The 17,330-nt window shown below is 36.8% G+C and overlaps 2 protein-coding genes across 7 annotated transcripts in view; one reads left to right on the top strand and one right to left on the bottom strand.

The window, feature by feature from the left end:
• ylpm1 (YLP motif containing 1) overlaps nt 1-17,330 on the top strand; it is a 36,072-nt gene that overhangs the window by 18,098 nt on the left and 644 nt on the right. For 4 of the 6 annotated variants that reach the window (XM_037750170.1, XM_037750169.1, XM_037750168.1 and 1 more), the window contains 4 exons: nt 3,915-3,966; nt 4,552-4,673; nt 5,964-6,149; nt 6,703-7,031. In XM_037750170.1, the coding sequence (XP_037606098.1) occupies nt 3,915-3,966; nt 4,552-4,673; nt 5,964-6,110 (321 nt within the window). In that variant the 3' untranslated portion in view covers nt 6,111-6,149; nt 6,703-7,031. Of the gene's footprint in view, nt 1-3,914; nt 3,967-4,551; nt 4,674-5,963; nt 6,150-6,702; nt 7,032-13,818; nt 14,155-17,330 lie in introns of those variants that run through there. The other 2 variants (XR_005204095.1, XM_037750171.1) reach the window with 2 other exon arrangements.
• Nucleotides 9,319-16,851, bottom strand: LOC119476721 (prospero homeobox protein 1-like). The gene is made up of 4 exons (XM_037750174.1): nt 15,553-16,851; nt 14,448-14,549; nt 13,751-13,945; nt 9,319-9,785 (listed from the first exon to the last, which is right to left on the bottom strand). The coding sequence occupies exons 1-4, from the start codon at nt 16,849-16,851 to the stop codon at nt 9,618-9,620; spliced, it is 1,764 nt and encodes a 587-aa protein (XP_037606102.1). The 3' UTR covers nt 9,319-9,617.

The raw sequence follows: 17,330 nt of genomic DNA, 5'->3' as shown, positions 1-17,330 counted from the left end.
TAATAACACAGCAGTAAATGCAGAGGTCTTGTGGCCTGTTATCAAAGGTCAAGAAAAAGCCAACAAATATATATTATTTAATTAAAAAATGAATTGTTTTGGATTGTATAAAAAGTGTTGATTTCTTCTTTTGTTGTAAATCTTTCCTGGCATCGTAGATAAACTATTGTGGCTGAAATCAAGAAACATTTACAACAAACCAAAGTTACTGATTATAAATAGTCCTCAAATTTCACTCTAAGTGTCTCTGTATTTGAACTGCATTTATCAAGCAGTGTTTCCCTTGTAATTGTACAGGCCAGTGGGCCTGATGCTGAAAATAACAGCAGATATCCACTCCAGTGTTTCCCCTATATTCATTCTGCAGCGGCGCACCGTCATGAACTACAGCGGACCGCCGCTGTGAGTCCATGAACATGTCTGTGGTTCGTTCACACGTCTGTAATAACAGCAGGACATTCGAGTGTCTGTTGTCTGAACTGCTAAAGTCAGTTGAAGTGAAGATAATGTTGTCGGTAGCCTACCGGTTACAAACAGGCTCGTGAACAACATGCTAACGTGCTGACAGATTCTGTGTTTTTGTGTTTTTAGCAGAGCTTGACCAGAGAATATTTGTTTAAAACACATCTGTGGTGCTGTTTTGCCCCACGTTGCGCTCCGTGAAGTTTGCCGGAAGTGATGTAATGTAATGTGTGTGTTTTATGTGGAAAGAGCACTGCGCCAGACTCTGTTTAAGCCTTTTAATTTTATTATTGTTTTATTACTTGTCAACAACTGGTCATATGATAATTTAGGAGGCAATTGGGCCTTGGTGTGCTCTAATTAATTTGAAATGCAGTTAACACACCAGTCCTAATTTTGTTTGAATGAAAACTCAACTAGTAAGTATTATTATTAGTTTGCTCCTGGTGTTCTTCACCTCTGTTTTGGAAGAAGGAAATATCGTGAGTAAATGGCAAACCAGCTTTAAAGTGCTATGCGGTGGATATTTTTGAAAAGTGACTGAAAATATTTGGAAAAGTAACTGTTAAATATTTTAAGAATCTTTAAAGTGTTTGCAGTTCACAGCAAAAATAGACAATGAAAATGATCTTTTGACACTCTATTGACATCATACCAGCAACATTACTACAACTTTCAATGTCTATCTGTAGAATATGGCACAGACATGAAAAAAGTTTATTTTTAATTGAACACTTCCTGTTTCTATTTCAATATGAAAGCCAGCTAGTGTTTTTCTGTGAACAGAATCCCTTCATTTGTTAATACAAGGCTTTTATTCTGAAATATTTGGACAGTATTGTGGAAAATGCAGTGACTTGCACTGCAGAGTACCGGCTTTTAAATGTGGATTATTATTATTATTATTATTATTTAAATGAGCACACACTTCTTAAACTTTTTCTGTCTAAAATAAATATTAATGACATTTATAATGAAATGAAATGGCCATTATGTAAAGCAAACTATGTAGGAAGAAAAGGCTCAGTTCAGCGAGGTAGCATGACGCATTGTTGTGTGGCCCGGGCATCACTCTGCTTTAGCACCATCATTCCACTGTTAATATACAGTATGTAATAGCAATTTTTATTTACCACACCCGGCACCACAGTTGGATGTGGTCAGATGTTGCTTGATGCACCTGCGACCACATCCAATGGTGATGTTGTGTTGCTCAGGAGCGCACTGTGAGGTGCTTTACTGCACAGTGTGTGGACAGAGCATGCAGCAGCTGCTACTTGGCACTACAAGCTGGATATTTAACCTGAAAGTAGTTCTTCTTTTTCAGTGAGAGTTTTTAGAGAGGCAATGTGTCTTCTATGTGTATAATCTATTCATGAATAATCCAAACAGACCTTTGAGTCTGTTGTGTTGTAAAGCAACAGGTTGCCTCCTTTCTTCAGCTTTAATCATCAAGTTTCAGTTTATACAGTTAAACTCTGGAATCCAGAGCGCCTGAACTTGGATTAAACCTGAGCAGATGCTGCTGGATGTTGAATTTCCAGCAGCATATTTTTATCATTCATGTTATGTTTTTGATTGTCGTCGCACGTGTGCATACTCATAACAAACGGAGCAAGACTGATATATTCAGCATAGCTTTAAACTTTGTTACAAAAAAATATTACAATGTGCGCCTTAAATATATACCAAATAAAAATATTGACTTTTTTTAAAACTGCTACACACCCACACAGGTGTTTTCACTCAGTACCTCTGGTTAGACTTCTGTCAGGACTGAGCACAGACTGCGTGCCTGGTCAATGAAGTGTCTAGTAATGCTTCGCCCTTCTTAAACCTGAGCAGAGGTCTAATCAGAAAAAATGATAGAAAACACCTGTGTTCATTTTTATGCAAACATTAAAAGGGGTATGAAAATATATATTTTGACCGATGTGAATTGCATCCTAAAATATAAAGAAAACCAAACCAAAAAAATTTAAAAAACAGCACAAATATATAAATGCATAAATTTAAATATATTTAAAAATTACATATCTCATGTGTAATTAAACGACTTACCTAATACTCTAGTCTGTGAATATATTTTTAGATCCAGAGTTCCAGGGGTATATCAATGTTGTTATAGTAAGAATAAAAAGGTTTTAGGAAGACACAGAACAAAACAAAGAAAGCAGGTATGTAGGGACAAAAACTGTGTCAATAAAAAATCTAAACAAATCAAGACAAAAATTGTACCTCAATGTGTTAATGGACCTATGAAACCAACTTAAATCATAACATTTTGACAGAAATGGGTCACAGATGCAACTACAATCAGCTTTACTCATTTTATTTAATCACATGTTGCCAAGGCTCTTTCATCTGTCATATTACTCAGGGAAGGAAAAGTTTTTTGCAGGGTTTTGCTTGTTTTAGAAGAAAAAAAGTCCTTATATCAGTGGTTCCCAAACCTTTTCTGCAGGACCCCCCTTTAGTAGTGAAAAAATATTTTCAAGGAACCATGCATCATTAATATTTAGCCTTGCCTCGCCCACATTTTTATAACTCTGGGCCCCCTTAGGGGTCCCGCCCCCTAGTTTGGGAACCACTGCCTAAAATTAACATCATCTCAGCTGGGAAAAAAAGGTGCAATCTCTTTAAAAGATGCACCGTACCAGTAACTCACATGGTGCTCATGATTGTTGACTCTTGTGTTGCTTTGCTCTCAAAATTGGAGCATGTTAGCCGTCCAAGATTAACAACCTATCCTGCAAGGTTTCATTGCACTTATTTTGAATATATTTCAAAGTCCTAAAAGAAAAAGACAATTTGGTGTGGTTGACATCTCAAATTTCATATTGCAGCGTCAATTAGGTCTTCAGAATGTCAGAGGAATACAGTAGTGTGTTCTTACTTAGGAGCTGGCTAGTGCTAGCCAGCCAAATGTAATTTGACAGCTGAGGAGGATTTGACGAGGAACATTTTCATGTTTAGTCAACACTAATATTTGTGTATAAGCTTGAGCTGCAGCGCTGTGGACTCGGACACATTGTTCTTTGTAATGTAAACTGTGTTGAGCACATGATCATGAGCTCACTCAGGCGAACTACCTGATTGGAGATTGAAGTGCTTGTTTTGCTTCATTTTTTAAAAGAAAAGCACTTTGGCACAGAATTAGTGTTCTCCAAAGCAGAGCACAGCTGTTGTCCATTCTTACTTTTCTTTTGCGTGTAGCCAAGAACAAAGCCTTAGTCTTTCTCTCAACTTGCAAGATCAAAATATTTGCATGCCACTGTTACATTATATGTCTTAACTAGATAAGTCCTCACGCAGTCTCATCCTTCTGTTGTCTTTGTTGTCTTTTCTGATAAACCAGTCTGCTCTCTTTTCAGCCACCCCCTTCTTTCTCTCTCCCTCTCCCCGTGTCACCCAAATGTTTAACCATTGAAGTGTTTCTTTATATAATTTAGGGCTACATTCCAAAAAGCAAATGGGAGATGGACACGTCCGAGGCGAGACTTGGTAGGTGTTCCTTTTTGATAGTCTTTATTTTCTGACTGACCACCCGATGTTTTACCTCTGTAAGGCTGACAACATGGGTTTTATTCATAATGTTTATGGCTGTGTATATCTGTGTATCTGTGCACACAACATGACAACAACCTAAACTATTCATGTTGTGATTGAGAGATGCTTCAAGTTGAACACGCTTGAATAATGCCCACCTTTGTTTTCATCTGAAGAAAACATCTCTATACATGGGTGAATGTACTGGGAGCATGAGAAGACTCTGCATACACGGCCAATATGTGCAGAGTGTGCCTCCTTTTCCATATAGTTATTTTATATGTTTCAACTCAATATCCATGTAAACGTAAACATGGTAATGTTTTCTACAAATCTCAAGCCAGGCAAACGAAGGGTGAAAGTGAATAAGAAACCCTCCTCTAGTAGTGTTGATGTGATTGCACTTGGTTATTGTATGTGACTGTGTAGGACACTGCTAAAACAGATAGTACCGATTGGCTAGCTGACGTTAGGATGATGAGTTTAAAGCTTTCATCGGAGGGCAGAACTGACCAGGACAGCGATCTTCCATTTATACAGACAAGTTGGACGGTCTGGGGGGCGGTGGGAAGAGGAAACGTGAAGACATGGAAGACCTGGAGGACTACCTTCAGCTGCCAGACGACTATGCCACGCGCATGTCGCAGCCAGGAAAGAAAAGGGTAAATTGCCTCGCTGCTCTACAATAAGTTGATTTGGTCATCTTAAAATGTATTTGTTTGCAAATGAGGTAAAATATTGAATTTAAAAATCCAAGGTTGTTTTCAGTTTTGGAACACCATTTATTGTGATATTAAATAGGGCTGGGCGATATGATGATATATATCGTCAAAACGATATAATAATGTCTATTTGTATATATTTTTTCTATACCGTTTCTGTCGCAATATAGGCACGTCGTATATTTATTTATTTATTTATTTATTTATTTATTCTTTTCTGTTTTTGCCTTTATTTGATAGACGGGACATTTAGACTGGAAAGGGGAGAGAGAGGGGACGATGGGCAGCAAGGGCGAGCAACCGTGTAACTGTGCTGCTGCCTATCATGGCCAGGACACTCTTGGAAAAGAGATTTTTAATCTCAATGAGTTTTTTACTCCTGGTTAAATAAAGGTTAAATAAAAAATAAATAAAAGAGCAACACGTTCTCACCCTTGGCGTCACGCCCCTTGGCCATCACACCCTTTGGCGTCAAAACCACTATAGTTAGATCTAGGAAAGAACATTGTTAACATGGGATACGAATGAACAGTTGAGTGTAACATGAACGCACAGGACACAAACAGCGGTCTCCTGGATGGAAGCCTTGTGTTTGTTCTACCCATCCACCTCCCCTACAACCGTCCTGTTGTGTCTCTTTCGCTCTTTAAACTACGTCACCACACTCCTGGCGCACTTTCTCGGAGCGTTTACTGTTGCCGCAGATGGATTCACATTACAGTTAATGGAACGCCCGATGCGTTTCATACTGCCGCCAAAGCGGTAACGACGTGATAAAGACTCAGTATTAATGCCCTAAAAATGAGAACGGGCTGGCAAAGGGCCACGGGTTGGATTTGAACCTGGGCTGCTGTGGTAAGGACTCAGCCTTGGTACATGGGGCGCCTGCTCTACCAGGTGAGCTACCTGGGCATCCCTCTTTTATTTATTTCAAGTTCCTAAAATGAGAAAATACTCAGTACTTTTCATTTTTTATGTATTTAATTCACACAGGAGTATACAAAAATAGGCTTTACCATGGGATTATTTCATAATGACTATTTATTTATTGAATTACCAGAAAACATGCTCTGTCGCGATATATATCGTTATCGAGATACGAAATTAAATATATCAGGATAGAAGATTTCGGCCATATCGCCCAGCCCTAATATTAGTTGTTAAATATGTAACTGATTTATCTTAAATGACGCTCACTCCCTGGTCATAACACAACGTTGTTTTGTCAAGGTTCGATGGGCTGATCTGGAAGAGCAGAAGGAAGCGGATCGAAAGCGCGCTATCGGCTTTGTGGTGGGTCAAACGGACTGGGAGAGAATAACGGATGAGAGCGGAGCGCTGGCACAAAGAGCTCTCAACCGTACCAAGTATTTCTAAGAAGATTATCTTGTCTCCCTTTTCCCCCTTCATTGAAAGGTATGTTACTCCTTTGTATAATGTAGTTAGGATGGCTGTTAAAAGTATAGAAGAGTATAATCATATCTGTTTTGAAAATACAAAATGGTTATTAGTATCATATTTATAACATTTAATGAGGACATGTTTAAGGCCTTTTCTTATTACATGCCCTCCATTAAAAATGTACTTTATAGATCAATTGTTGATTAAATGCAAGTAAATGGAAGTCTTATTTCATCTTTTTTCCAGCTTTAAAAAGGCTTGTCTTTATAATTCTTAATATTGCTTAAGTGCAGTAAATAGTGAATAAAATATGAATTACACTAAGTGTGATTACACCATATATTTTTGATTAAAAACACATGCAGTGCCTTCTATAAGGATACAAATACAGTTGTCAAAATATTCTGCATAAAGGTAAAGTGTTATCAGAATGTCTGAATATAACTGAATTTACAAAACTCAAATTTATCGGGGAAAGAATTGTCTAATTATCACATATAAAAGTTTAACTTGATCACAAACAAATTAGTTTTTGTCCAAATTATCAGTGATTTCTTTTTTTCTGCAGGTCTCCAGAATGTGAAAACACTGAAGCTTACTTGTGGTGAAACAAGAGATTCGTCGAGGTGTCGATACCACCAGTGGTTATGAAATTCGTATTCATTATTTCATGGATAAGGATACAGTATAGGTTTCTTATTATTATTTTTAAACAAGCACTCTGGTTATTCGCTGATCAATTTGTAGATTATAACTCTGTGCTTCTTCTGGTCCTGTATTCTGTATTCAGACTTCGCTGTTTTATACTCTTCATGCTTTCTGTTCTGCTTACCTGTAGCTATGTTTCTTGGTCCATGCATACTGAAAAAACACAATAAACTTTCACAAAATTACCAACCTGGGGGAGTCTTTCTTGCAGGAGGGCTTGACGAACAAGAGGCCCAAAATGTTTCAGTAAAGCAAAATGTGCTCGAAATGAATCAGTGTGGCTGAAGAATGATTATTTACATCTGTCTGATTTCACTTTTTTAGCCCCTGTGACATTTTTTTCTCTCTCATGTCTATGTTGGCTTACGTACGCTCAGATTTAAAGGCCCAGACACACCAACCCGACATCAAAGAACTAGCGGCGATGAATGCCGATTGTTGCGTCGCCTCGCGTTTTCTTTGTCTTGGCCAACAAGTTGCACTTGAACACACCGCAATAACCACAGCCGACAGCCAGTTTGCACGTAGGTTCTGATGAAATAACTCTCCATAACCAGCAAATAGCAGTAGTCTGTATTCGTCATTCAAAAAGGGAAACCGGAAGACCGAGGCGGGCGGATATACAAGCCGTTGTTATGACACATACATGAAACAAAGCAGCGTTTGTCGACCATTTTCACACCACTCTCACTCACCACTTGGCTTCATTCAAGACGGCCATGTCGTTGTGAAAATATCTGTGTATTGGAATGATCAGATGAGACGAAGATGAAAATTTGAAAGCGCCTTCTGTGTTTTTCCTCTTGACTGTACTCGTTGGTTTGTTTTCCTCAATTCCGTTTCTCTTCTTGTGCACTGATTTGTTAAAGCTGAACAGCCAATCAGTGATTTCTCTCACTGACGAGCTCCGCCGCCGATTCAACATGCTGAATCGGCCCGTAAAACCTCGGGCACAGGCAGACTAGACAGATGCTCACCGACGGCCCCAAACTGGCACTGGTGTATCAGGGCCTTTAGAGAATTCACACATCGAGGCAAAAAGAACATATGCAAATTTATTGCACCCTTTGACGGTTTTACACCTCTGTGGGTTGCCTCCCACAGTCCCTTAATGGTGGTTTATTTGCCATTTTCTCTTTGTCTTAGTTTTTCTTTTTATTTAAATTGTTTAAAAAGAAATAGTACGAAGTAATTGCACAAGAAGTTGCCAATTTTCCTAAAAGTCCTAAGAATTTTAAATCAGACATAGTTACATTTTTTGTGAAATACAGTATGTGCTTGTTGCAGCGTTTTCTTTGACTCAACTTTGTGGCTTGAATGGATTTGTTAGTGTCAGAAGATGACGTGTAATTTAAGTGCATGATTGTGTGTTTTAATAGTAAATTATATTAGATGACCTCAAGGTTGTCAACAACTCTCAATTTCCAAAGATGCGAAAATTTGTCATGGTGAATGACGGGGAAGTAAAGTCAGAAATACTGGGAACATTGGGGTGGTTAAAGCCTGGTTTCTTCAATGACAAGTCGAGCCCACAGTGGCTTTTCATGACCAGAAAAGTATTTTATTTTTATGTCTCATTTGAATTTAAAATTCAAAAATCTTTCCATTGTTTTAACACATTTTTTTACACCAAAAGTCAAGATATAAAGTGTATTTGTACCACATTGGATCACTAATGCACGTTATCAAAGCCCACTATTAACCATAATATGAATTCAAGTGAGAAATAACAATGCAAATGAAGTGCTTTTATTTGTATCTGTCTCACAAGTCAGTTAAACTTTGAAATAAGCTGAGAACTGGCTGCAAATGTATCTGTGGCGGTGAAGAAAGATGGTGTTTTACCCCAAATATCTGCTCTGACTGCTTAGTTCAATACGTTTTCAATACAGTAGCACACTTAATATGTACTGGAATTTGGTGTACTTATATTGCATGATGTTGAGTTTTCAAATGCCTATGCACACTGCATATCGGCATTTAAATAAACTAAATTAACCATTTATCATGGTTAATATGTAAGCAGGTGTTTTCCGTTTTTCAGATACATTTAACATTTACAAACTTTAAACTTGTGAAGCAAATGATCCAGAATTTTCACTCATGAGGAATTTTCATCTGGATTATCAACGCTATTATGGGAGTGACTGAAGACAAAACAAGGATCATCAATTATGACCGAACCACAGATGAAGAGCATGTTTGATTTGTCCGTGGAGAGGCAGCCACAGTGTATCATTTGGAAAGTGGATGGATGGATCTTCATGGTAAGTATAGAAGAGACACAGAAACACTGCTATTTCAACAATTAAGTTTGTAAGGAGTGTTTTTTTTTTCAAGAATTCATGTAATATCCATTTTATATATCCTGTACATGCATACAGAATGACAATAATGAGCTCTGCTGAATATTAAATTGGTTTTTCTCATGTGGTGTGGAACTTTTGTGCTTATTAAAGAAGAATGCTTCTCTTAAACCAGAAAATGTGTTTCACAATTAATACAATACAAAATATGTTATTGCTATATAATATGGTTGATATAGTAAAATGCTAATTATGTCAAACGACCTCATGATGCAACAAAAACAGCCAGTAAAGCCTTTGATAAACTCAGACATCAGTCTGCCATATGTGTGATGATTGGAAGTCACTCACCTATTTTACTATTATAGCATGCTCTTCATTAAAAACCAAATAGTTTGCTAATCAAGGCACGAGTAAGTCCACATTGAGACAGTAACCACTGTGGCACAGGATGTCTTCTGGTTTGTTCTCATCCAGAGGGATGATTTTTGAACTCAGCTGGTACGTCACTGTCCAGTTTACAGATCACCTTGTAGATTGCTTTCTTCCACGATGGATCACGATCTTTGGCCATTGAAATGGCAATGTAAAATTCTCTCAGTGTAATCTCGGTAACCTCCAAGAATCTGTCAGGAACCTGTGATTAAAAACATTGAGACCCTTTTACACACATACTGTTTATATTTTACATAATCAGAATCAGGCCTGGAAAATCAAGGTAAGTAACAAGTCAAAACATGGCAAACTGTTAATTAAAAACAATATTAAACCAGTTGAAATGATCAACTACTGTACACACAGCAGCCTGACTCTGCTTTTATTACTTTTTAATGTTTTTTTATGATGTTCTCATTTATTAAACCTATACAAATGTATGTCTTAACTGTACAAGTGATGTAAATGCTCCACTGGAATCACTGGTCTGGCCACTTTAGGGGTCTTACACAGTTATCCTGCACACCTTCAGAAAAGAAAATCTGTTAAGGCTAAATAAAATGGCCTAAAATTGTTTATAATGTTCTTAATATTGATTTATGACGTGCAAAGTCCTCCCTGAAAACAAGAGGCAGATACCAATATATCTGCATTGAGCTATTATTGGCTGATAGAATCTATATCATATTCTTAGTTAAGGTAGCTTGATTTAATTGTTGACTATTTGGCATATACCTGGATTTTTCAGTTCTTAAAAGCGGTTTAAAACTATACTTAAGGAAATCCATATTAAAGGGTAACTGGTATTTTACCTGGACTCTATTTTCTCATGTTTTTGTGTCTAACTGACTAATAGTGACAACAATTTCTGAAATTGGTCCAGTATTGAGGGAGAGCACTGTAGCTGCTCACGGGCTGCAATGTGATCCTATTGGGGCAAGCTGGCACCGTCATTTACGTCCACTAAAAGTGTTTGTTTTCGCCATGACAGGCTTAGATTGTTATTATAAGTGTCTGACATTATGGAAAGAGTCTCGCGGCTCCAGTTTCACGGCTGCCGGTTACAGCGTTATCCCTCAATACTGGACTCAAAAGTTGGTAAAATAGGGTCCGGGTTGATGACCTTTTAAATTAGAATCACAGCTATTTTGAAACGTATGTACATACTTATTCAATTATGGAAGCATTTTGTTTCAATTCCCACTTACATTTGTATTAATTGGATCAAAATAATAAAAATAAAAATTAAATAATGAATTTTCATTTTCACTACTAGCATGGGTATTCTTTGACAATATGAAAATGGAAAAGCCGTTTGACATTTAATTTTCAAATGCATGCATTTTTAGATGCATCATTTAAGTCACAAGTGAAATTAAAATTGGAATAATCCATTTTAATTTTCATATATCTTTATGCACATTCTCTGACAATTTGGAAATGAACATGCAAAAGCCATTTGACATTTAAATTTCAAAGATTAATCCTGCTTTATGGTTGACAATATTCTAATGTTAATTCAAATATGAAAAGCGTTGCGTCTAATTGCAATTATTTCAAGTTATAGACTGTATATAAAGATGGACGACATGACAGCTCCCCAAAAGTGAAGCCAAAACATCTCGATCGCCCCCTGGTGGCTGGCTGCAGTATAGGTCATTAAGCCCACCCCCGCCATGTTAGCGGATGGGACATGGGCCAAACTAAAAAGTCAAAGTACACGCCAGTTACATTTTTCCCAAAGATGGTTTCTTTCATTTTAGGTAGTTCTTATCACGCTGATGTATGTTCAAGAGTTCATTTTTCTGATAAATTTGGCTTTAATTAGTTATTTGATGTTATAAAAAAAAGGGGTGAGACATCATGAATGACAGCTGAGTCTCTCTTGCTGACAAGCTGCGGCCGTGCTCGACTCACGATTGGTATCCGGGATATTTTAGCTTCACTTCTGTACAGGGGTAGGAGGTGGAGACGCGTCATCCATCTTTATATACAGACTATGGTCTTTTGTAGAATTTTTTTTTTCCTGGGATTCTTGACGCTTCAAGCTGAGTGTAATCACATAATGATTTCCATTTTCACTACTACTAGTACATTTTGAATCGTGTCCAAAATGTTAGCAGGTCTCGAACACAAACAGTCCTAAAAAAAACATTGAATTCAGTTCGATCGGAAAAAAGTCTTATATTTAAATTACAAAGTCTTAAATATTTAAATGCTTATAAGATGTTTTTTTAATCTGAGATGTAAACCAAAAGTTTAAAACGAAGTAGGGGGCTGTTTATTCTTTTTTTTTTTGTGGTGCTCATTGACTCATAATGGAGTGTTGATTTTAGCAACTTCAATTATTTCATCATTTTTAATTGGATAATCTATTCATATCCATTTTTTGCCGCTTATCTGGCTCCAATTTAATCAACACAGAATTAGTTAATTGTATCATCTGGAATTATATTTATAAGGTGCTGGGAAAAATTGAAAAAAAAATCTATATATATAAATAATACTAAATCATTTTAGGCCATATCATCCCTACTTGTTTTCAATCATACTTTAGCCGGTATGATCATGAAACAGGTATTAAATTGCATTCTGTGTGGTATTAAAGAGGTCTTTAATAAATGTAAATAATATTCTAAACATAAAAACAACTTGCCAAATTACTGAAAATCTCCAAAAATGAAATTTGTTACTATTCAAACTTTACACAAAAAAAAATATTGACACAAAATTCTCATTGTAATACAGACTTCACAGTATGCTTCTTTAGTTAATAGGCTGAGTCATGCATTATAGTCTGCAATACTCATTACATGTATTAACCCGCAGTTCATTGTGATGGCACTTACTCTTATAAATTATGAAATTCACAAATGTTCATTTTTGCAGCAAATCTTCATTTAAGATCATATTAAGTTTTTAGTCTCCTTCACTTCTTCGAAAACTCATACTACATACTTCTCACTGCTGTATTGTATAGTAGTTGTTCTAGTTAGTAGAATTAGTTTTAAAGCTACAGTATATTACTAAATATGTAGCAGTCTGTGTGGAGGAGTACACATTTAGGCTGGTTAATATCTTGACTGACCAGTTATGGTCAATATGCATATAAACATGAACACTATTTAACTGTGTTATAAATCCCCACAATAAGGAGAATATGCTAATTATAGTGACTCTGTATGCATATATGAGTATAGTGTTCACTAATGTAGGGACGACCTAATAACCTATGGCTTTTTATGAAGTTATATTAGACTAAAAAAAAACAATGTATGAAGGTTTTCCTCATATTAATATTAATGTGGGTTCACTACTGTTAGAAACTGGGTGAAGAAACAAAAAAATTTATCTAATCATGAAGCGCTGGTTTCCTGAGCTGCCTTCTCTACCTTCTGCATCCTCAGTGTTCAATATTGTGCCTTTTTTGTGATAAAACTGTTGAAATCTGCGTGTTCACCTGTGCATCATCTTGGAATGATCTGATGTGCATTAACATATATATATATATATATATATGTATATATATAGTAGACATGTGTTTACATATGTGTGAGCTCTTTCTATAATGAAGCATGCCTTTAAGTTATTTTTTTACCTCTGTATTTACAGTCACAGACATTACTGAAGCAATTTACTTTAACTATATGTGTATTATATAACTTACAAAATATTAGGAACACTTAAATTAATCTTGTAAAGCCACTATAATCTAAACCAGTTACAAATAAGGGGATGCAGCGAAGTGGACAGATTAGAAAATGAAGCTTTGAGACTTGAGAAATGTAAAGTGCAACACACATCTAACAGAACTAAATCATGTGTTGGACTGCACATAATCAAAATGAGCCTCAATGGAAGCTCTCAATGCATAACAAAATATCACAAATAAAATTCATAATTTGAATGTAGTCTCTGAAACATGTAAATTATAACCAATGATTTGGTGATCTGTTTAGTATATCATTTTAAAATGTCTATTTTTCTTTTGTTTTTCTTGACAATTCGTTGAGTCTAGGATGTCTAGGACTTTGAACCATATATTTTCATAATAAAATGTAAAAGAAAAACATCATAAATAACATAATAAGTGGCAAATGTGTATGATATCAGTAAGATATCACCAGTATTTTGTCCATTAAGAATTATAGTGTAGTCTCAGTTTACCTGGAAGTCGTTGGCCTTGTTGTAGTGCACGTTGAGAGCTCTGAAAAGTTCTGATTCTCTCCCCACAGTCAGACCTCTGACGTCGGCCACTCCTTCTATGAGAGCGTGCCGGGCGAACTTCTCCATCTGGATGTAGAAAAACTCCCTGAAGTTACTGAACCACTTGATGAGCTGAGAGGTGATGCAGCGCGTGAACTGAGGACGAAACAGGGAGACAGGTAAGTGAGATGATCAGTGTGTGTGTGTGTTGATATATTGTAATTAATTTGTCTTTATGTGACAGAGAAGCTGCTTAACATGTTGTACAATATTAAAAATATAAAGAAAATATGAATAAACTGTATTTTACCATATTTCTGTATTGCCATTTTTACACGTTCACAAATAAAAAAACAAAGTATTAACTTGTCTGGAACTGATTCTTTATTCTGTGTTGACAGAAGATGCATTTTGAAAGAATAAAACTGGTTTGGGATCATTAAACATGCCGCACATTGAAAACCATAGAAATGTTCAGACTGCTTTATGATTTAGGTTGAAGATTTTCTCTCAGAACAGCAGGAAATATGTCTGCTTAAATGCAACTTTCTGTTTGTTTTTTTTACAGTAAAAGTAAGTCATTTTTTGTAAATAAAGTCCGTTAAAATTACACACATTTTTGGAAGAATTATTCTCAATATTGCAAGTATTTCCTCACCTGCACATCATGGAAACACAACTTCAGGACCAGTGAGCTCGGGTAGCGAGTGTAGAAGAACATGAGCTTTGCTTTCTTCAGGTGATTTGTGGTCAAACCCTCCTAAACGCACCAGTGTTAAAGGTCAAACACAAATACTAGACATAAGAAACAGTAGGACTTGTCTTTGTGAATGATGATTGTCTCTCCAAGAAATCATTACAACTCAATGGAGAGACTGCAGTTGTCAAGTTACAAGTTTTCTGAAATGTTATGTTTAAATATGTAAATAATGCATTCTTATTAAATATGTGCTAATTTGCATACATTTCCAGAACAGAAATCTGACTATTGGATAAAGCCAAATTCAAAATTCTTGTTTAATTTTGTTTACATATAAGAGTCAAAGATTTTTGCAGAGGATTTTGGATATCTCTTTATATCACTCCATGAATCAGAGTATACTGTCAACAGTATACAATTTTTGCCATGTTTTTATGAATAAAATGTTCTATAAATCAGGCTACTATTGGTATATGAACAAATCCCTCAGTAAAAACCTTCAGAATATAGATAGGAATGAAACTGGAAAGTTTGGTGTATGTAAGTAAGAGCTACTGAAGCAGAGATTTCTGGCTCAGAGTATGAGATTAAAAAAAAACTCATTTTGAGCCTTTAAAGATATGTATTGTAAAATTCCATAAATTGTGTAAGACATTACGGGTGAATAGGGTAAAATATTTAACTAATAGATATCACCATGAAACTTCCCCAGTTGATAACTTACATTAAGACAATTATTTTTTATATTACAAGTTTTCTGTAATGTTATGTTTAAATATACAAATGAGGCATCATTTAATGCTAACTTTAGGTGAATTTAGGAGAAATCTACTGACGCAAATAGACAAAGTTGTAAAATAAACACCTAAATGTGTATTTTGGATGTTTTCTTTCCACTAGTCTGAAAGAAGACATGTTATGGAAGCAAAATTGACCATGCAACAATGTTTTTGCCTTGTGTGTCTCGCCTCAAATAAGCAAAGGGAAGAGATTGATTGCTTCTTAAAGCCACGAGAACACATAATAAATGATCAATATCAATATAATAATTTGTAAAGGATACATTCAGCATGTATAGGTTGTTCTTCATCAGGCAATCAGACTCAATCTTGACATGAGGGAGACGCAGGCTTTCCAACAGCATGGGATCCACTGACACTGACACAGTCTGTGGGCTTCTAACACATCTGGAGTTGACCTTTGACCTTACTTTTACCGGATTCCAGTGTGCGTCAAACCTCTCAAACTTTGCTCGACTAATTTCGGGGCATCCATCTCGCAAGCACCTGAGGGTGTCGTGACTCTTCTCTGACAGCTGATCTTCACGCAGTGGTGTGTCAAGACAGAAGGGGACTGGAGGTTTGGGACGATGGGGAGCTCTTGATCTGGACTGGAGGATGAACTTGTCGGCTCTTTCCAGTCGAGGCTTCTCCACAACAAGAGACAGAGCTTCGGTTTGAACATCTGGGACTTCTGCATTACCACAACAGGAAACTCCTAATTTACCCTCTTTACCAACTGATGACTGAAGAGGCACATCAGTGTCTGCGTTTTCCTCGTTATTTGGCGACGTCTGTAGAAGCGGCATGCTTTTGAAAATAGAGTCAACGCTCCTGCTGACCGCTCTGGACAGTTCGTACTTTAAAACATCTGCCATCAGCTTTATTCTCTCAGATTTGGAGTGGAAGTAGTTCATCAGCTTCACCTTCTTCCATCCTTGATGTTTCCTACTTGAGCTGCTCTGAAACTCACTGTATGAATCTGTAAATTCGTCCCTGTGAGAATCGTCCCAGGTGGGATGTTTCTCCTCCTTACTACTGTCTACAGTGTCAGTGACTCCATCCACATGGTTGAACCTTGTCCTGAGCTGTCTGAGGTGATGATACTGACTCTCAAGCTGCTTCCTTGTCGTCTGGCTGCCAGATCCACTCCTTCCCACGAGCTCCTGATCTTGACTCCTTTCATTTCCCTGCATGCCATCTGACCCCTCTGTGCAGTGCATACCAGGAGAGCCGGTCATGCCTTTGATGATGTTCTCTACTCTGGCACGCTTGGCTCGATGGCCACTGTTTAAGCTCCACTCATGGGGACCACAAGAAGTGGCTGCAGGAGATGGGTGCCTCTTCGTGGGTAAATGTCCAGCAGTGTTGTCTCTAGATGGATTGAGCTCTACATTTGAGGCAGCATCACCGCTGCTGTAATAAACACTTGCCGGTAGCATTTTTGTGTCCTCACTGTCTTTGTGTAAGGACATAGAAACACCTGACACATCTGAAAGTACGGAGAGATGCTCTGCAGTGTAGCCGTCAAGGCAAATGCTGCTGGAGGAATACATACCTTTGCTCCAAACGCTTGGATTCATGCTTGTTGTGTTAAAAAAAAAGAGAGAGACAGCAGTGGGAAAAAAAATCATTAGTAATAATTATATAATGCAGGTGTTGTAAGAAATTGAAAATGAATTGCCTTACAAATGAATCCTAATAAAATAAAATATTTTTTTCTGGCTATTTATTTAATTCAAGTAAACTGAAATACAACTTTAAAATATGAAACCACAATAAAAAATATTGTCCAGATGAAAGAGAATTAAAAGAAATATCAAGACAACATTTTTCAATTATTTGAAGTTGTTTTCTCACTTTTTAGTTGCAAATTTCAGACTTGATTCAAAGGTTGAGATAAACATTTTACATTCTAGGTTGATATGACAGAGTAAAAACTAAAAACGTGTAGTTTAGAAAACAAGGAGCACATGCATATATAATATTATAGCTACAAACCCACCTGTTGCCTGTGGAAAAGGAGCCGAGAGGAGGCTGCAGGTCTGGAGCTTGCAGGAGG

The sequence above is a fragment of the Sebastes umbrosus genome, chromosome 18 (assembly GCF_015220745.1).
Source record: "Sebastes umbrosus isolate fSebUmb1 chromosome 18, fSebUmb1.pri, whole genome shotgun sequence".
NCBI classification, from domain to species: Eukaryota; Metazoa; Chordata; class Actinopteri; order Perciformes; family Sebastidae; genus Sebastes; species Sebastes umbrosus.
This window is presented reverse-complemented; position numbering and strand designations above follow the sequence as displayed.